The sequence below is a fragment of the Pygocentrus nattereri genome, chromosome 16 (genome assembly GCF_015220715.1).
Source record: "Pygocentrus nattereri isolate fPygNat1 chromosome 16, fPygNat1.pri, whole genome shotgun sequence".
Lineage (NCBI taxonomy): Eukaryota > Metazoa > Chordata > Actinopteri > Characiformes > Serrasalmidae > Pygocentrus > Pygocentrus nattereri.
Window position 1 is genome coordinate 16235429 of NC_051226.1, and position 20836 is coordinate 16256264.

The 20836-nt window shown below is 37.7% G+C and overlaps 2 protein-coding genes across 2 annotated transcripts; both read left to right on the forward strand.

Moving 5' to 3' along the window:
* The first annotated feature begins 468 nt into the window (after positions 1-468).
* Positions 469-8237, forward strand: htr3b (5-hydroxytryptamine (serotonin) receptor 3B). The gene is made up of 9 exons (XM_017719885.2): positions 469-505; positions 908-1074; positions 1305-1349; positions 2121-2230; positions 2444-2613; positions 4261-4418; positions 6993-7203; positions 7435-7644; positions 7972-8237. Exons 1-9 carry the CDS (start codon positions 469-471, stop codon positions 8235-8237), a joined length of 1374 nt encoding a protein of 457 aa, XP_017575374.1.
* Positions 8238-11389: 3152 nt separating this feature from the next.
* htr3a (5-hydroxytryptamine (serotonin) receptor 3A) lies at positions 11390-19623 on the forward strand. The gene is made up of 9 exons (XM_017719858.2): positions 11390-11513; positions 12577-12740; positions 12845-12889; positions 13134-13243; positions 13399-13568; positions 13902-14062; positions 16221-16431; positions 17369-17599; positions 19340-19623. The coding sequence occupies exons 1-9, from the start codon at positions 11447-11449 to the stop codon at positions 19621-19623; spliced, it is 1443 nt and encodes a 480-aa protein (XP_017575347.1). The 5' UTR covers positions 11390-11446.
* Positions 19624-20836: the final 1213 nt, after the last annotated feature.

Below are 20836 nucleotides of genomic sequence, written 5' to 3' on the forward strand. Positions count from 1 at the left end.
TGTATTAAAAGAAAAATGCCTGATTAGTTCTGTTTGTTTAGCCTATAGTGTCCCCTTTAAATCTGCTGGGGCTTTTGAAATACGTTTTCAGAATCAATAAAGAAAAGACCCTAATACTCCACACAAACTCATGAGAGGAGCGGGGGGGGGGGGGGGGGGGGGTGTTGGGGGGTGTAGAGACAGGGGGGGGGGGGGGGGTGGGGCGGGGGTGAGTAGTCACAAGAGATGTCAATTTCCTGCTCTCTGGTAATATCATCTTACCATCATCATAGAAAATCAATGAACTGCTGTGGGCTCCAAATCTTTGTTGCTGCTGTACATTGTAGACATGCAAGCGAACACCATCCTGAAAAGATTCAGCAAACAGTTGCTTTTGTGAAGAAATAGCTTGAGGAGAAAGAAATCATTTCAGCACTGACACTGGATAGAGTTGGATTTTTCTAAATTTGTTTCTGAACAAAACGAGTTATGTCTTCTGTCCTCCTGTTATGGCTCCTGCTGTCAGGTAAGACTCAGTAAAGTTGAACCTAATTAAGCTGTATTGTCTTTTTTAAGCATGTTGAAAAAAATGGATGTAGTGAAATGTTATTTGACGTAAAACAAATTACTTTTTTTATTAATATACATATTTTTTATCAGGGCAGCATGTCACAACATTGACCCTTCTAACTTGTGTATACTTCATATAAAGCTGTATTTTATGGGTTTTTTGTATGATGGTTGATTCACTTGATTCACAGTTTCTATAATACATATAAATAGAATTACAAATAAGTAAAACTTATATTCAAAGAACATATTAAATATAATCAAATGGTAAAAGGTTTAAACTGAATATGCCTATTTTCTTTTTACCCATGGTGTCTCTATTGCCTATCATTACTTATTTATGATCTTCTTTCTCAAGTAATTTGTCAGGCTTATTCAGTACCAGAGAAGCCAAAGAGATCCATACTAAACCAGCTGACCCGCACGCTGCTGCGCAGGTATGACTGTGGAGTCCGGCCCGTCCTCAATTGGACCAGTCCTACTCTCGTCTACATCGACATCATCATCCAGTCTGTATTAGACGTGGTGAGCCTGTTCACCAGCATCTCAGCAAGTTATTTTAGAGCTCTACTGACTCTACCATATTATTCTTGTTCTATTTTATTTTTCTAGAGAAAACTGAGGTTACTTTAAATTAATGCTATAAGGATTATTTATAAAGATCATTTATTTACATACAAATTAATATTGTCTATCTAAAAAGTATCTTTGTTTGTACAGTATTGGCTCAGCATGTTCTTAATCACCTTTTACAGGATGGACAGACTCAGAAAGTGACCACAAGTATTTGGTATCGGCAAGTTGGTATCAGTTCATTAGTAGGCCATATACAGTACTGTGCAAAAGTTCAAGATCACCCTTCATTTATTTAATGTACAGTCCAAAAAGCTATTAAGCTATTCATTTTTCTCTGTCAGGAAAAAAAGTAACAGAAAACATATACTAACTAAAAATTATGCATAGGCCTCAACTAAATATAATATTAACATTTCCAAAATTCAGTCTTACAAGTTGGTTGCATTTTTTGCTTCTCACAACCCAATTAACATGACATTGACTACACTCTGGTATGGCCAGTCCACTGATCTGAAAACTTTCAGACTCATAGTGTTGAGTTGTCTTCTCACAGCAGAAGGATGAACAGAAACCTCTGTGGACATTTTTCAGATTTGAAGTAAGAGTGGAGCTTGATTGTCTCTTCTCTCTTAAAGATGAAAGGTTTAAGCGCTGTTCATCTGATTGTAACAGCTTTGGTGGTCTGCTCGGCCTTGCATGGTTGTTAGGAGTCCCATTTTTATATGTCTTTTAATCATTTTTGAACTTCAGTTTCAGAAACTCCTGTTTTTTTCACTTATTCTTTATTGACCTTCCCCCCTCCTTATACAAGTGGATTATCTCATATCTAATCTCCTCAGAAAAAACTACTGAAATGAATAACTTTGCTTAGTGCTTATTTTGGAATTGAATACCTGAAAGGTGCTCTGACATTTACACAGTACTATTAAAGTTACAGTGTCAGCTAATCATTTTTAAAATAATTAACACTAAATTATACTATCTTCATATTTCAGATATGGAAAGATGAGTTTCTTGTGTGGGATCCAGAGGAATTTGATGGAATCACAGAAATATCGCTGTCCTCTGATGCCATCTGGGTGCCTGACGTCATCATCAGTGAATTGTTAGAATAAAAATATTCTTGAATATTTTTAGTGAATTATTAAAATGTTCAGTAACAACTTTCGTCTCTAACTATAAACTGATTAAAATGACTGGAGAATTAGCCAGAAACAGATTTGTGCAATTACATTGTGTAAATGATAATCATAGCAGCCTATTACTGCTTGAACTGCTTCTGCTTCTGCTTCACACATGTTCATTCATCTCTCTTTAGCGTGGATGAGGGCAAGTCTCCTGTCATCCCATATGTATATGTCAACTCCTCTGGGATAGTGAAGAATTACAAACCCATCCAGGTGGTCTCGGCCTGCGACTTGGAGATTTATGCCTTTCCCTTTGACAAACAGAACTGCACTCTGACCTTTCGCAGCTGGCTCCACTCGGGTAAAGCTCTCAGTTATACACTCTGTGTGCTTTTGCTCTCTTTCAAAATAGACATCACACATCTAAACAGAACCACAGAACCACTTTTATGCAACTAGTTGCATGAGAGTTTCACTGCGTAAAGTCAGCATGTACTGTCAAAAAAGGTACTGTGTAGGTGTTTTTACCTGTAAGTGCACCATCAAAGGTACAATAATTTTAAGGCTCAATTTTGTACTTTAAATAACTTTTTCCCAAGATAATTTTTCATATACATCTCATACATAGGGCGGCACGGTAGCGCTGTCGCCTCACAGCAAGGAGGGCCTGGGTTCGATTCCCCGGCCGGGTGACCGGGGTCCTCTCTGTGTGGAGTTTGCATGTTCTCCCCGTGTCTGCGTCGGTTTCCTCCCACAATCCAAAGACACGCAGTCAGGCCAATTGGGTGTGCTGAATTGTCCCTAGGTGTGAGTGTGTGAGTGACTGTCTGTGTGTCTGCCCTGCGATGGACTGGCGACCTGTCCAGGGTGTATCCTGCCTTTCGCCCGAAGACTGCTGGGATAGGCTCCAGCTCCCCCCCGCGACCCTGACGGAGAAGCGGCTTAGAAAATGGATGGATCTCATACATATTGGTTGTTTTTTTAACCTAATGTTTTAAATCAACTGGACACAAAACAGAGTATGTGGAGTCAAAACTTTAAAAAATATAATCGTCATGGGAAATTATACAATTACATTCCTAAACTAAAGGTATTGAAGATGTAGATACCATGAGGATACCACCCAATCGAGTTTAGTACCTTTTCTTCTGAGAGTGTAGAGAATGTTGCCAGTTGCATGCAACTTAATTTCCGTGCAACTACACAGTTACCTGAAGGAGTTAAAATAGTCAAAGTTGCATACTACACAATCAATGACTTGGTCTAGCCATCTATCTGTCTACATACAGTATCTATCACTTGTTCTTTACTACATAACTTTGTTCGGTTCCAAGTATGTTAAGCGTTTAAAAACATGTTTAAATAGCCATTATGGTTGTACTTCATGTCCCACTCATCCTCATCATGTCACAGAAGCACTGGAAATTCATCAAGAGTCATATCTCTTTCTCATCCTTTTTCCTTTGATTCCCAAGGAATCTCTGGCCTAAAATGAAGAGCCATCAAGAGAACAAATCTTCAAGACAAAAGAAATAATTTAGCAAGATCACAATAACAGTAGGCTAACATAGAAGAATAAATACTGGCACAAGCAGCGGTTTAAATTACATGACAAAATAGAATAACTACCAGTCTTGCATAGAGTTAATTTAGAGAATCTCATTTTCTCTCGCCCAATACACCATCTTCTCTTTTTTATATCCACTAATGTGCTGAAATCAATAGTTTGAAATGTTGTTGCACAATATGATCATGTGATGTGTTATCTGTGATTTCATTGGCTTTTTCATGAAGCTTGTTGAGATGCTTGCAACTGTTGCACCTGAATTTAGCATGAGTTGCAGGATGTAGGTTTCAAGCAGCTGAAGTTACATGTAATTTTCACTGTCTGACAGGACATATTGTTGTATCAGTTTGAATCAAGGCAAGGGTCTATTTATATCTATAAGCAGTAATTTGAGTAAATGATGTTTGATGTTGACATGTGCTGTTTGCTCTATGTTTGCAGTGAGTGAGGTTGACCTGGCTTTATGGAGGAGTGCTGAGGTTATTGCCAATGACACCAGAGAGTTCATGAATGATGGTGAATGGGAGCTGCTTTCCATTCCCTCTCTTTACTGGAAGATGAATTTGGCTGACAGGGACTATGCTCACATTCAGTTTAACGTAAGGATGAAAATCTAACTTATTCATCAAGCAACAACATTGTAGTACTGTACACTTTAGTGTTTAGTTCCTCGACGATTCCTGGCTTGGATATGAAAAAACTGGTGTAGGGTTCTAAGGACTCAAAACCACTGCTTCATTGAACCAAAGGGGTTCTTCTGTGTAGGGCTGTAGTCAAGACCATTACTGTCAGCTGTAAGATTCAAGTGCAGGACCGTGACTGGTTGAGGTTGGGTCGACATGTCTAAAGGGGGATGAGACCAAGCCAAGATGAAGTCCAAATGAGAGTGAGACTGAATCAAGGCTCAATGAGAGCAAGAATGGGTCAAACCAAAACCTTCCACAGAAACTTTTTGGCCTGTTTATTATTAAGAGTGATATTTATAAGCACAACAGGTATCTACCAATAGCCTCCCTTGCAAAACTTTGAACAAAATATCTGCTTACTGACAACAAATATTTACTAAGGCTGAACACCTTATCAAGTAGTTTTTCTATTATAGCCAGTGCAGTCAATGCTTCCAATAGCAGACAGCTGACTAATTTACATGTAAGTAATGTATCCAGCAGGGAATGAAGAACAAAAGGGAATAATACCCAGTTTTCATTATCAGCCGCCTGTCTCCAAGAAAGAAAAAACATTTGTCTTCTCAGATGTTTTTTCTCCACCCCTACCCATCCTTGTTGATGGAGACACTGAATGTAAAAAAGTCTTCAGGATGCGTAAGAGTATTGACAGCAGTCTGACATGTGTCACACCTAGTGCAGTAAGCGTTGTGCGGCTGTTAGCAGCAGTGCACTAATGCTTATAGATGAGGCTTAACAGTGGACTGCGTGCTGTGAGGATGACGATAATGAGACTGTCTGTATGGCGTTTGATCAATGGCCGTCTTGTTGGGTGGGTGGAATGGGCCAATAGCTTTGAGGGGCTGGGTGAGCCACCCTTTTCCGCCAAGATGTGCACGCATGGAGAAAGTACCGAGGCGCTTTGATTACCTTGGCTCCATGGCTCATTGGCACAAGCCATTTAGGGATCCATATTTGTGTTTTCATTCTGCAGCCAAACGGGTGGGGTGGGGGTGTCGTTTAAGTCAGTGTGAAATTGCTCTTTGTTATCCTGTGAAAGTTTAAGCAGCCTTAAAAGAGCCAAAGTGAAATGGATGGTTAGCTGGTTTGACTCAAGAGTGCTGTGAGAAAACAGAGCAAGCTTTTTGCAGTTACTGTAGGCCTAGCGTAGTACTCAAGAGGATCAGAGAGAGCCTTTCAGCTCTAAAATGAGCATTTATACTGATGGGTCTGGGGAGAAAAGGAATTAGTGTAGAGTATTAGTGTAGGCCTCATCTCTGCCCTTCTGATGTGTCTGCAATTGCTCTTGTGCTAATATGAGACCCATGTTGCAAATTGTCTTCCATTTCACCTTATTCATACAGTGGCCTTTTTGCATATGCAAAACACATGCAACCAATGGTGGCTCACAATTCAAATTTCCCACTGTCCCTGCTGGGCATTTCCCAGGTAAAGACATTCTATCTGTGTAAAATTTTAAACATTTGTAAGACAGCTTTAAGTGTTATGATGGTTACCTTCTACAACAAAAATAATATGGAATATTACACTTTATGGTTTTGCTACAGCTGTCTATAGCTGAATTCCAGAGCCCATCTGTTATAATCAAAGAAGTCATTGTTTTTGCAAGCAAAGTACGTGGACCCAGCTTTGTACTTATTCATGTTAAGCAGGCTTTGTCCTGGGGAGCTTGTAGCACTCAAATAGCTTTTTTGTGCATCACTGAAAGGAAGGAAACTTGCTTAATATTTTGCTTAATCTAACATGCACATTTCCTGTAATTAATTAATTAATTCTAAAAAACACACGTGCAAAAGAGCAAAGCAAAGTATGTAGAGCTGCAATGTACAGTGTGTCTGTGTGTGGGCTAATCATGAGGATATTCCTGTCTTTTTAACAAGAATATTATTATGTTTATAAAAGATACGTATATTTAGATAAACACTATTCATAATAACAGTAAACACCTTTTCTCTTTGGATTTGAAAAAGAGTCAGGTTTAATTGTCTGAAGCCAATTCTACGCTTTTCACAACTTTAACAATGATTTGCACTTAGAGTGCATACTGTAAGAAGAGCACACGCTGTTGGGGAGTCTGGGGCAAACACCAATGAGCGATGCTATTTAATGGAGGAAAATAGGAGGGGAATATGTGCATGCAGACATTCAGCCCCTGGCAAGTTGCAGCCAGAAGCAATTGCCTATGTTACCTATGCCAGGAGCCGCTACTGCAGAGAACAAAGTAGTCTGTCAGTAAGAAGTTATGGGAAAGTGGAGCAAAATTATCCCCCAAAGGTGTCCCCATCTAAATACTGAAATGACAGCAGCTCATATAAATTACACTCCAGAGTGCATAGAGGTTCAGTTTCAACTTCCCATGCTGAGTGTGACATAAGAAGCTACAGGAACACTTTGTAAGGTAAGGTAAGGCTAATGGGATAAAGTAAAATTTGACTTAGTGCAGATAATTCTGGCCTTCCAAAACTTATGCCTCCTGTTTCCCTGTAGCTACTGATCCGTCGGCGCCCCCTGCTGTATGTGGTGAGTGTACTCATCCCCAGCATCTTTCTCATGGTCGTGGATGTCACCAGCTTCTACCTTCCACCTAACAGTGGCACTCGCATCACTTTCAAAACCAGCATTCTGCTGGGCTACACCGTGTTCAGGGTTAATCTGATGGATGAGATCCCTGCTACAGCCATCAAAACTCCTCTGATTGGTGTGTAAGCAATCTTGATCTTCTACAGTCTAAGCATTTTTGAATTTGAATTGTTAGTTACACCTACCTTGTACCAGCACACACTGACCATTTTATCTTGTATACCTATGGTATAGGGGTACTATGTGGGTGCATACCAGTGTCTATTATAGTATATCTACTACAATACAACTGTAATACTGTTTAAAAGAATTATTCCTTGTTATATACATTCTTTGTTATACACTGCAGGTGTCTTCTTTGCTGTTTGTATGGCGCTGCTGGTGCTCAGTCTGGCCAAGTCCATTTTTGTAGTGAAACTTCTGCATCACAATGAAAAAGAGGTTAAGGAGATGTCAATCTCTGCTTGCTTACTGGACAAGTATGGTTCTACCGAGCAGACCTTCAGTGAAAGTCTATTCACCTCCGTCAGGACCCTGGACGACTTGGATCAATCAGGAGGTGATGGAGAGAAAAACAGTAGTACACTGTGTTTAGTCGTAGATACATTTTAATCCTTTTAGCTTTTCAAAGATATCTGCAAGAACATTTTTCTACAGCTCCAAAGTTCAGTCTTTGAAGTTGGTTGCATTTTCTGTTTCTCACAATCTGCGTAATCCCAGTTACAAATTTCGACTCATTGGTCCATTAAACCTTACTCCAAATCTCAAAGGTCCAGTTTTGGTGTTTTAGTGCAAATTGTCTTATTTTGGATATTTTGCCTATTAGCAGTCCCACATAGCTACTTACATTCTGTGTAAACCTATGTTTGGTTTGCCATATTTTCAGGTTATGAGTTTGATCTGTCCCCTGAGGCAGACCTGCTCTCTCTGACAGAAGCCCAGGATGGCATCCCACAGCTGGAGAAAGTCCTGCAGGAGGTAGTCTCTCTCAAACTCTATCTGCAGGAGGAGGAGAATGAGGGCACAGCTCAGGCAGACTGGCTGGCGCTCTGTTACAAAGTCGACAAGTTCCTCTTCCGCATTTATCTGCTCATTCTGCTGATTTACTCCAGTACTCTTCTGTTTCTGTGGAGCAGCTGGAGCTCAGGGTGAGGGGGGTCCAGATGGATAGATAGACACATAGACTTCCATCCATGGAATAAACACTAGAGAACACAACAGTAAAGAATTACTGTAATGACACATGTATGTATTTGAAATAAATAATAATGTTCACAAAATGTTCATGAAATTAAATCAAAACCTGATAATCAAATATAGAAGTGCATAATTGAATGAATGAACAATGTTATATGTGCTGTAGTGTGGTCTGGAAACTATCAACTCCAAACAACACAGCCTGAATTACTCTTGTGTATTTTCCACAACTTATGGAAATGGGAAAATGCAAAATTACATAAAAATGTAAATGTCATACAAAGGTTTGATGTTATATTGTAAGATGTTGTAGAGATCTTGTTACGTAACAACGACAATCATGACATTAACATGTCATGGAATATGTCATATGATATGAGTTGCATTAAAACGTTTTGTTGAGTAATATAACATTGTCATGGTACCTTTACCAGTGACTGTCATGGCTATGTGTAATGACAACTTTAATGGTAACACAACACTGTTATATTACGAACATTATCTGTAATGACAACTGATGACAGCATACCATCACTGTCTGAACAAAACCTCTTCCACTTTGTTACATTTTCCTTTTTTTCTTTTTTTACAGAATTTGAAAATGCCAGATGTTTTTTACAATGTGTAAAAATGTCATGACGTATGGAGCAACATAAATGATTACGTCTCAAAACATGTTTCATTAGCCTTCCCAGAAAGTTAAGAATGCTTTCCCCTTCTCCTGAAAAGTTACCATTTTGGAAATATAAGGTTTTGTCATGATAGCAATGTGTTATTTTCTGCCATATCTGGTTATGTTGCTGTTATGAATCAAGGTTCAATTAAATGGTGATTTTCAAGTATAAAAGCAAATTACGAGGATGTTACGCACACTAGCATTCAGCTATTTTATTAGCTGAATTAGGTCAAACTGCAGTCCCATAGTAAAAACAATTTAAAAGACAATGAAGTATTCAGACTTTAGATATTTACAAGGATCATATTATGATTGTTATGATTATTATGATTATGATATTACTATTTAAACCCAAGGCATTATTTAAGATAGTATTAAATATAGAAAGTAATTATTTATAGAATACTTTCTATTGGGTGGTATCCCAAACCTTGACCCCTAAATTTTAACTTGTGAAAATAATGGTTACATTTTTTAATTTCTTTTAAAATGAGGTATATTGAAATATTTACATTTATCAGGAGTTTCAGTTTAAAAAAAAAATAAAAAACCTTATTCAAAAAATGCTGTCCGGTGTCTTCATGTCAATACCAGAAACAAAGAATTGTATTACACCCCCTGGAGTTTAGAGCAGGAAGTGATACTGCATCCCTGTCCCTCATAGGCACAGTGAGAAAATTACAACAGTGTTTAGCATAAAAAATTGCCTCTACTTAAACCATAATTTTAATGAGTGTACAACTGTTCAAAACTGTGCTTGCCACTGGCTCGTGTTTTGAGTTATGTTCAAAACTCAATTAGCTAAAATAGCCACTAGTGAAACAGTCATCTCTGAAACATTTTGGTGGTGTTAAGATTGTTTTGTTTGGGACAAAATGAAATGTTTGTTGGCCATTTATCTTAACAAGTAAACACAAAATATATGGTCACAGCAAAAGAGTTTTCATTCAAAGTCCAACTTTGAACCAATTCGGCAGAGTAACCATATCCTTAACCATATCCAATTATAACTAATACAGTGTATACATGGGTATTTTTTCGATGTTTTATTTAGTCAACAACCAGTTACTAAATGATGAATAATATGCTGTAAATAAATATTTACAGTCATGTTTATTTATTTACAGTCAATTTATCTACCTTTCCTCTTTTGAATATTTTCCAGCTATCTTCCATTGCTCAGTTCATCATTCTGAACACATCACATGTTTAAATTTTTTACTTCCAGCTTCGTAGTGTGCTAGTGATTATCTGAAACCTTGTGGAGTTGTACAGGACCAGCATATTAGTATCGTTTTATGAGCTGTTCTGCAACCAGATTGATTTTGTATCATAGAAAACAGTGATTCCCAACTATTGAACAGTGATTTCAAACTTTTGCTCCAAGTTAAGACAAACATAACTGTTTAGTCATGGTCTGCAGTGGCCATCTCTGAGATTCTCTTCACAGCAAATTAATTCCAATATTAAAGCTGTAGAATACTTATCTCTCCTCATTGAAAAGTGGGCTACTATTCTGCATCCATGTTTCAGAGCGAGATAGAAAGACCATATGATCACGGTCTGCTCATCCAAATTCATCCGAGATTGTATCAATAAAATATGATTATTAATTCAGAACGCTTATCTTTTTTTTTAACAGTAAGAGGATCATCTATCAAGCTCTCATTTGCTTACCGAAAGATAAACCACAGCCATATCCAGGTCACTACAGTTAGTCTTCATTACACAGTGTATCTGAACTGGCTGTCCAGTATGAAAATAAAACCTAATTCAATTCCTCAACAAATTTCTGGTAATATTTTCCTGACACAAATCTAATCAGCTCACTAATGTAGAGCTAATGAAGTCTCATCATGGCAGGGCAGAGTATAGTATCTCAGTTTAATGTAGTAAGTGCTCATGGAAACTGACTTGAACTTGGCTGAGAAATATGACCCCAGCAACGTGACGAGCAGCTGTTATGGACATTCAGCCAGACGGCCAGCATGTAAGTGTGGGAAAAATCATTATCAGTGATGTCACACATATTACATTCTGATTTTATGTCATTAACTTCACTTCAGATATTCTAGTTGCAAATAGTTCAAATATCTACTTATTTTTTATACAGCATACTGTCCAAATGCATTAATTCAAGTGTAAGCTTTTATAATGTCAGAATAGATCTATTTAAGACTTTTAGAAGGATATCTAGACTAATTAGGCAACTATTCTGTGTACCTGCCTCTGTATCAATTATGTATATATCTCTATCTTTATGCCTAGGAGATTGATCTCAGCAGGAGGGGCGCAGTAGATGCGATAGAGAGGGGTGGGGGTGGGGTGGGGGGGGGGGGGGGGCGTTAATTGATGCAGTAGTGAGTGCTTCTGGCCAGCTCAGAGTTCCAAACTCCAGGGTGCATCATCAGCTGAAGGAGCCAGTCCACAGCAAACAGCCAGCAACAGGGCTATTTGTGATTAGAGCGACGGCAGAGCAGTGAGCAGAATGCAGCCTTTAACACTGTGGACAGCGCTCAGCGTATGCATGCACGGCGCAGTGAGAGCTTGCTCAGGTAACTTGACAAACCTGAATTTCTTTGAACTTTTGTGACACTGAATCATGATCAACTGAAGTGATGGTAGGTGCTGTACGATATTGTAATAATAGTATAGTATGTATTATTTTCTTTTTCTCAATATATATGTTGTTGGGAGTGGGCTTTACACATATATCAATGTTATATTACAGTTGCATGCAAAAGTTTGAGCACCCCTGGTCAATTACACATTTTGTTGATTTTCTGAATGAAACGTTTTCTACAAGGAATAAATGAAAATATGATATTTGGTATATGATGTATTTATATGATATAAAATGTGCCATACTTTTTATACATTTTATTTTTTTCCATTGTGTTAAGCATATAGAGAGTGAAATGTGTAACAGTGTGTTCTCAGGAGAGGATGTGTTAACTTATTTTCACAAAAATGTAATCTAACCAGGGATGCCAAAACTTTTGCACATAATTAACACCACCCACAAAAATATCTTTTCTGACAAAGCATTTGACAATGGTACCTAGGAAAACTGTTTAAAACCATGTATCTCAGCATGAATACAGTTAAAAGTAACAAGATTCTGTTGTTTTTAAACATAAGCTGCTGATATAAGAACAGCTTTAGTAATGGATTTCTTCTTGATGCCCCTAGTTATCACAGTGACTTGTTCAAAACCACCACCACCCACTTGAGTTAACTTAACAAAGCGTTGCTTGAGCCAAACCAGGGGCTGCATGTTGGTTTAGAAATGGTGAGATGACAGCGTTAGCAGACGTCTCAAAAAGTGCAAAAGCTTGTTCATCATTCTGGACTTGATTTTTTGTTCACAGCTTCCCAATAATTACTTGAAATCTGTGAAGTTGTAGACATGCAGCAGCATCAGAAAATCCTTTCATGTAGTATTTTTTCTTTATTTCATGATAAACATTTGAACACTGGTCTATGTTTACTGTATGGAATTTTGTATTTATCTAGAGATATTATACTACAAGAATGTATTATAATCATAAGTTAGACCGTATAAAGCAAGTTTTGCTGTGAGTTTGCATTTTTGCTTATTCTCTCTGACTTTTGCAGTGAAAAAGCTTGGCAGCAACACAGGACGATTTGCCAATGTCACTTTAGTCCGACTGTCAGAGTTCCTAAGCGCTGGATACAAGAAAGGAGTTCGACCAGTGAAAGACTGGCGGGATTCGACAATGGTGGCCATTGATTTGATGGTCTATTCTATTCTGAATGTGGTGCGTTGATTGACTCCTATGTAGGCATTATTACAATCATTATAATATCTGTTTTTGTACTTTTACTAACAGGTTCAGAATGTTTTACTTTGTGTGAATTTCAGGACGAGAAGAACCAAGTTTTGACAACATACGTGTGGTACAGACAGGTAGGCTTTGGTAAAAGTACATAGAAATTGTATGATCTTTTCAGCTTTCAGCAGACTTTATGATAGAGCTTACATATTACAAAGAACAATGCAGTCAAATGTGGCAGTTGGTTAAATTAATGTATTAATTAATGTATTAATTAATGTTTTTTTATTTTATTTTATTTTTTTAATTTTTTTTAACATATCTCTTCTACTTACTTGTTTTTACTAATGATGAAGATTTCTCATGTCTCCTGTGAAGCAATGGACAGATGAATTCCTTGTGTGGAATCCAGAAGATTTTGATGATGTCAAAAAGATCTCCATGCCGACTGCAAATGTCTGGGTACCTGATATTGTCATCAACGAGTTGTAAGTAAATTTATCAGGACTGGTTTTGATATTAAGATATTAATTTGATATTTTCTACCTTTTACATGATGTTATGATGCCCAATATTCAACTTTGAACTTTTTTGTTTCTGTGCTCCTTTTATTTTCTGCCACGCTCTCGACCCCACCTCACAGTGTGGATGTGGGAAAGTCTCCAGATATCCCATATGTGTATGTGAGCAATGATGGGCTAGTGCAGAACTATAAGCCCATCCAAGTGGTGACCGCCTGCTCCCTCAACATCTACAATTTTCCCTTCGATGTTCAGAAATGCAGCCTTACTTTCCAGAGCTGGTTGCACACTAGTGAGTAACCTTTTTATATGTCCTATATTAATAATGACTGTTTGTCTATGAAAAGCTAAAGTAAATTATGTGGTACATTTGTAGCGGCCAGGTCTAGAAAAAACAAAATACATAATTATGAGAAACCTGTTGTACTTTGTACATTATTATGGAAACAAATGAATAATAACAATAATGATAACAATAATAATAATAACAATAATTATAACATTATTTCTCAATAAGAGAACACCAAATTAATCAAGCATAGGTGAGGCCAACTGTATTATACCTCTCTGCAAGAAGCTGCAATCAGTCTGAATGAAGTGACCTTTAGCATATCTCATCCTGTAGTTAATGACATCAACATCACACTAATGAGGAGCCCGGAGGAAGTGATGGTGGATAAGTCTGTGTTCATGAACCAGGGCGAGTGGGAGCTGCTGCACGTCCTCTCCAAATATAAGTCCTTCAGCGTGGACAATGACGACTACTACGCCGAGATGAAATTCCATGTGTGTACCATCAACATACTGTTGCCCACCGAATCTCTTGGTAACCTATTTGGGGTCTACAAAATGATTAGAAACACCTATCATATAGGGGCCCTTTTTAGACATACCGAATCTGTTAAAGCACATTTTGCCAGCTCCTTCTACCACGTTCATCATTGGAAAAGACACACTATAAGACCACTGCTGGCCATTTTCAGCACAGCAGTGATATCAAAATAGCTGTGGCATGGTAGTGTTGCGCTAATGTATCAGATGCAGCAGTGCTGGAGTTTTAAAACACGTACACTGGTAACACTTTCTTTTACAGTGTCTTAGGTTCTAGGTATACTGTATGTACAGTAGTGCATAGTACAAACTTCAAAGTAGTGAGTAAATATTTTGGGTATATATCCAGAAAGACTAATTGAATTAGACCAAATGTAGAAAAATAGGTTCTAGCATGCTAGTAAATGTATGTAAAATCACAATTAGAAGCATTGCTTTCTTTTACAATCCAGATTCAGTTTCATTCTAGGTAATAGATAGGATCACACTATACAAGACTCTTGTCTTTGTTCTACACTTTTAAAAGAGATGGTTCTTTGGGGGTTCTGTGGTGAAGAAAATTGCTCTGTTTAGAACCACAAGTTCTATGCATAATCATTTCATGCTGAAATAGTTCTTCAGATTGATGGCTGTGTTGTAAATGCCTCTATATAACACCAAAAAGGGTTCTGGCATTGTTATGATATCAAACTTGTAACAAAAGAAGAACCCCTTTTGGTGCTTTATTGAACCATTCACAACACATTCAACAACAAACTGTAGAACCAATTAACCATGCAAAGAACCAAGCAACATGTGACACTATAGTGACATTTAGTGGATATTTGTACGTTTAACCTTGTTACTCCAGATAATTGTTCAATTATGAGATAATCTGAGATATTATGAGATGTCATTTAGCTGCTTAATAACTAGAACCCCTTAGGCATGTCAGTAAAATTTAATTAAACTGTTTTGCTACTTACTTAGTTTTACCCAAAATAATTACTTTAAAGTTTGTACCTCGCACTTAGATAATACCCAAACCTGGTATTCATAGAAATCATGTTACCCAAAATACCATTTACCTTGTTAATACCTAGAACTTGAGGAAATGTTAAAGGAAGTGTTACTTTACTGTTTACTCTAATTGACATGCCCACCTTTTTGGTACACTTTGTAGGTATAATTTTTCCATGGTTTGTCTTTATTGTTAACCCCTCATCAGTGACCACAGGACGACTGTTGGCTGGATGTTTATGGCTGTTTTTTTGTTTTTTTTAAACTAATTTTCTCCCCAATTTTGTTGTAGTCAGTTCCCACTTGTTAGCTAGCACCCCCAGTTATGCATGGCTAGGGGCTTTTAGCATAACACGCTTGGAGGAGAACACTACCTAAAATTCTGTTATGTTGTATCAAGCAATTGGGTGAATAACAGACCCAATGAGAGTTAGGCCAGTTAGTATTCTTGACCTTCTAGCCATAGCAATGCCAGGGACATCATCTCCTGATAACAGGCTAAATGCACAGACAAACCACTTGTGAGCCCTGATGAACTATTTTCCACCCACCAATGACACTTAGATGTGTAAAAACCCCAGCAACCCCAGGAAAATGGTCTCTCACCCCAAATGATGTCATTGATCAAGACATACTTAGTGTCTAAAATTTGCTTCTTGAATTCAACTCTGGAGATAAACGTCTAATCTTGCTAACAGGTAAAGGAAGCTAATATCCTTCCAATCAGCACTGTGTAAACTGCATGTCTACATCCCCACACATGACTCAAATTACATTGAGCTTTCATGTAATCTCAGTTAGATGTCCTTATGTGGTTTCACTCCTTTCCATTACAGACAAAAGAATGTTATACAGTGTCAGACAACGCAATCAAGTTTATTTGAAATTAAACACTCAAAGTGGTTTGAGGCAAGTGTGTGATGATCTCAGCATACAATTTGCTCTATGCACATGTGTAAACAATTTCAATTACTTAAGCCTTATAGTTCTAGTGCAATTATCACTTTATTGTTTTCTCCACATGATGGCACCCCAAGTAACCCTCAAATAACAAACAAAATTAAATAAAATTTTAAATTCCTTGCTTTTGGGGGATTTGTTCTGTAACCCTCAGGTGGTGATTCGCCGCAGACCTCTGTTCTACACCGTCAATCTGCTCCTGCCCAGCATCTTCCTGATGGTGATGGACATAGTGGGTTTCTACCTGCCTCCAGACAGTGGAGAGAGAGTATCCTTCAAGATCACCCTGCTGCTGGGCTACTCCGTCTTCCTCATCATTGTCTCCGACACGCTACCCGCTACTGCCATCGGCACTCCTCTCATTGGTAAATGAAGCATCTCGTTCTGAATAAAGGAAAAAACAGGGAAAGCCAGTGCTGCGTGAAGTAGCACAATGGTGAAAAATGTTTGTCATTTAGCATGAAAGCAATATGAGTGATGAGAGCTTCATGCTGTGGACAGTCAGAGAATGTAAATTTGTGTCTGAATCAAATATTAAATTATGTTTTCATGTAGGGAACTTGGACATCATGTCTGATTAAAGGCTTAGTTTTTTCAAAGTGTCTACTAAATATTGTGTCTACAATAAGGCTGCACAATATATCGCTTGTTCATAGTAGCGCGATGTTGGCCTTTCAATACTGATATCGTATCAAGTAAGTTAGCCGTCTAACAAATAAGGATTTTAATTGCGCACCATCAGCATCCTGACTAAATATCAGACATTACTGAAGAGAGAGTTTTTCAATCATTTTGGTCAATTTAAAGCAGGCCAGTCTTCAATCATTGATGACAGTCAGAGACCACCCTTTTGTTTATGTAATTTCCAGAAAAAACATCTATTAACTTCAAATTATTCATTTTTACATTGTTAATAAAAAGCAGAAAGGGGACATCTGAGATGTGGAGTAAGGACTGACGAGTCTAAGTTTGTCATTGGGATTGCTTGATTAAGAGAAGAAGAAAATGCAACCAACTTCTAAGACTGACCTTTGGAGGCCTAAATAATGGGAAAATATCTCTGTTGATGTCTCTGTAGTTACACAAAATACAAAAAAAAATTAATGGTTGAGGTTTCTGTGCAATTTTCTGCTAAATATATATTTTCTGCTATCTTCCTGATGCAAATGTGGCCCTTTTGGCAGGAAATTAAATAAATTAAAGGGTGGAGTCTGATTTTTGTGCAGTACTACACAGCAGGTCATTTCACAATAACAACATGCAGCAATATATTTTCTCCTTCTAATGTGCATGTGTGTTTAGGTGTGTATTTCGTTGTGTGCATGGCCCTGCTGGTGATCAGCCTGACTGAAACAGTGCTGATTGTAAGGCTGGTGCATAAACAGGATCTGCAGCCTCATGTGCCACAGTGGGTGAAGCACCTGGTGCTGGAGAAGGCCGCAGTGCTGCTCTGCATCCCCAATAAGAAGTTCTGCTCCCTACTGGCCCGCGACTCTGACCTGCCACGCTATAAAGAGAACAACATGAACACAGGTGAGCTTTCAGAAAAGCTATGGTGGAATTACGGATCAGATCTGATGATTTTAATAGACGTATGCAGAGACATTGCCTGAATTTGCAGTTAATGAGGTGAACTGGGAATTAGATCCATTAAGTATTAATATAACACACACGTATGGCTGTAACAATAAATATTGAATTTACTCTAACAAGCAGGAGTGTTTGCTTTGGTAACTGATGAAGAACTCTACCGTTCAAAAGTTTGGTACCATTTACCACTTTAATAATTTGTTATTTTAATTGCAATAACAGCTTATACAGTGTATATTCATAAATACTATGAACTAGATATCAGAAGGTATTTTGAGTATTTTGGAAAGAACAAGAAATTCTTAAATATGTGATTCCATAAATGGGGTGAAATTCAGCCCTTGTAACTCTTGAAAACCCAACAATTAGCAAAGCTTTAGAGAACAGGCATTTAACCATTAAAAATGTCTTCATCTCAGGAAGAACACATTGTGTTTACAAGTTTTCTTTACGGACACTGAGTTAAATGAGTAGGGGTGAAAGCAACAAGGTATCAATTTGTTAGCACAGAGATAGCAGAATTGTTTCGTTAGCATCTATGCTAATGGAATATGGGTATTCTAATGACTTTCTTAAACACATTTTAAGTGAATAACACATTGTTTTAAGAAAGTCATTAGAATGTCTTTAATGTCCTTATTCTATTAGCACATACCATAGCATTAGTTACATATACTCAACTAGCATGTTTGCTAATGGAATAAGAACATTAAAGACATTCACTAAAAAGGTGAATAATTACTTTTAATCTAGAGGTTAAGCAGTAAATGTGACCTCCTCACTCCATCTCACAAAATATAGATATTTTAAAAAGAATGAGAGAACATTTCTTCTTCCCACGATGTTCAGGAAATTTATATATGATGCAAATGTTGAATCTATAACAGATAACTCATACATGATGTTATGATCATCATGAATGAGATAAATGGATTCACACCTTACTGCACAAATAGCATGATTTTTAATGTATTTTAATGATTATGTTTCATGGTAAAGGTGTAGTTATAGTGATGTATGACAGGCGAAAAATGTGTTCTAAGTGCTGTAGATAGATCGTAAGGTATTTATCTGACAATTGTACACAGGTTGATGATTAAGACACATGTTATTTAAAATATGTTTTACTTCTGCTTTACATACATTTTGAATAAATATCAGTGGGATACAAATAGCACACCATTCATGTAGTCATGGAAATCATGACTCATCGTCAAAGATCATCTTCAAATTATATACGAGAATTATATATATATATATATATATATATATATATATATATATATATATATATATATATATATATATATGCACAATATCTTTTTGTTAACTAAACAGGGGCAGCTATTCAACCCTTTACACTATCTGGCATAAACCTTCATCATTTTTATTTTGTGATCAAGAATTTTTAGTGTTTCACAAAACAACAACAGGCAGCGAAAAAAGACGTTAGAGACATGGACAGCAAGAATGATCATGAGCCCAACATCACAAGATTAAACAGGGGAGGTTCATATTCAATGCATACATTGCAGGTAATCCAAAATACATAACACAAAAGTTTGCCATGTTTCAACAGTCATGGGCTTAGCATGGTTAAGTTAGAAAAGCAACCAAACATGTCATTGTCCAAAGGTGCTCAAACATTTGCACAATACAGTATCTGTGGCTTTCTTACTGCAGTGCGTTGCAACCACCACTGTGAGAGCTCCAGGGACATGGAGAGGGGGCTGGGTATTGGCCTGCCTGTGCGGGACAGCACGCCTCCAGTTATGGACAACATCCTGCATGAAGTCTCCTCCATTCGGCAGTTCCTGGAGAAGAGGGAGGCAAGCAGAGAGATCGCTAAAGAGTGGCTTCAGGTGGGCTACGTGCTGGATGTGCTGCTATTCAGGGTCTACCTGCTGGCCATGTTGGCCTACAGCATCACCCTGGGCACACTGTGGTCCGTCTGGCAATATGCCTGAGATCGCTGTATGCTGTGTGTTGAAACAACTAAGCTTGTGTAAAATGAACATACAGCTGACACAGTGGGTGTCCCACAGCAGAATCACTAGCTCATGGAACACAGAGTGGGCTACACTGTTGAAGAGCTTGCTGAGCTAGCAGAGTTAATGAACAGAAAGACCCTCCTCAGACTTGTTCCACCCTATTGAAAATGTCACATACATTAATCTGTCTGTTTGAACATGTGTAATTGTACATAGTATACCATAATACAGCGCTACAGAACTTTTAGGACATGTTTAGGGAAGACAACAGTAAGTTTGTTGGTAAATCTTACTTGGGCGTTAGTTAAAATGTTGGCTTTATATCGTCAAGTGAAGGTCATGTATTTGCTCCGTACTATAACTACAACTTTTTTTCAAGTGTAACTGCTGACATCACTTTAAAAGATAGCTAAAAGGTGGTTAAAGGGTCTATTTACAGGATTTTTCATCTGAATAATTATCATAAATCATGAAAAGAAAATCAGTGAGAACCAATGACATTTGTCCCTGTTTGTACTTCTGTGTTTGAAGCAAATTTGGAAAATTCTTTTTGTGAATTTGAAAAAAATAATATGAATGTACACTTTATATATCCATAAGTATCCTGACACATCTTCTAATTGGTACATTCAGCTACTTTACAGGGCCTTTATCCTACATTTTACTTGTATTCGGTTGTATTATTGTATTGTATTATTTTTACATGACCATTGTCCAATCCCTCTTTAATCCTCACACTTTTGTTGCTGTGCCTTTAAGACATAGATATATGTAAATGTTCTCTGATCTGGTTGATTATCCTGCATTATGCTTCATTCAAAAAGCAGTCTGGGCTGAACCACTGCTTATACCCTTAGTGTGAATGGTTAGAGCTAACCTGCTGTGGGTCGAATAGGTGGATTAATGTAAATGAGCTGGTTCTTGTGACGTCGCAAAAACAGTTCATATAAAACTGCCTGTTTCTGCAGCACAGTTTATATGGGCCATAAGGACTGGGTTGTGAATGGTGTGCTTTGACACTTTTACAATGTTTAAATGTTACTGCTTACATGTTACACTTCTTCCTATCAAGAAAGCAAGGGAACTTAATTTCCCATGATATGGGCCCGTTAAGGTGCACACATTGATTGTATGATCAAAAAAGCAATGCCAATAGAATGGGATGCCAATGGTTGGTTAGAGGGGTATA

What these genes read in the sequence shown, in the direction of transcription:
- htr3a (XM_017719858.2), top strand. Translation starts at nt 11,447, where the DNA reads ATGCAGCCTTTAACACTGTGGACAGCGCTCAGCGTATGCATGCACGGC. An exon ending in TCTATTCTATTCTGAATGTG is followed by an intron (nt 12,741 to 12,844) that starts GTGCGTTGATTG and finishes TGTGAATTTCAG; the next exon opens with GACGAGAAGAACCAAGTTTT. An exon ending in CATACGTGTGGTACAGACAG is followed by an intron (nt 12,890 to 13,133) that starts GTAGGCTTTGGT and finishes TCTCCTGTGAAG; the next exon opens with CAATGGACAGATGAATTCCT.
- htr3b (XM_017719885.2), top strand. Translation starts at nt 469, where the DNA reads ATGTCTTCTGTCCTCCTGTTATGGCTCCTGCTGTCAG. An exon ending in TCCAGTCTGTATTAGACGTG is followed by an intron (nt 1,075 to 1,304) that starts GTGAGCCTGTTC and finishes CACCTTTTACAG; the next exon opens with GATGGACAGACTCAGAAAGT. An exon ending in CATCAAAACTCCTCTGATTG is followed by an intron (nt 7,204 to 7,434) that starts GTGTGTAAGCAA and finishes TATACACTGCAG; the next exon opens with GTGTCTTCTTTGCTGTTTGT.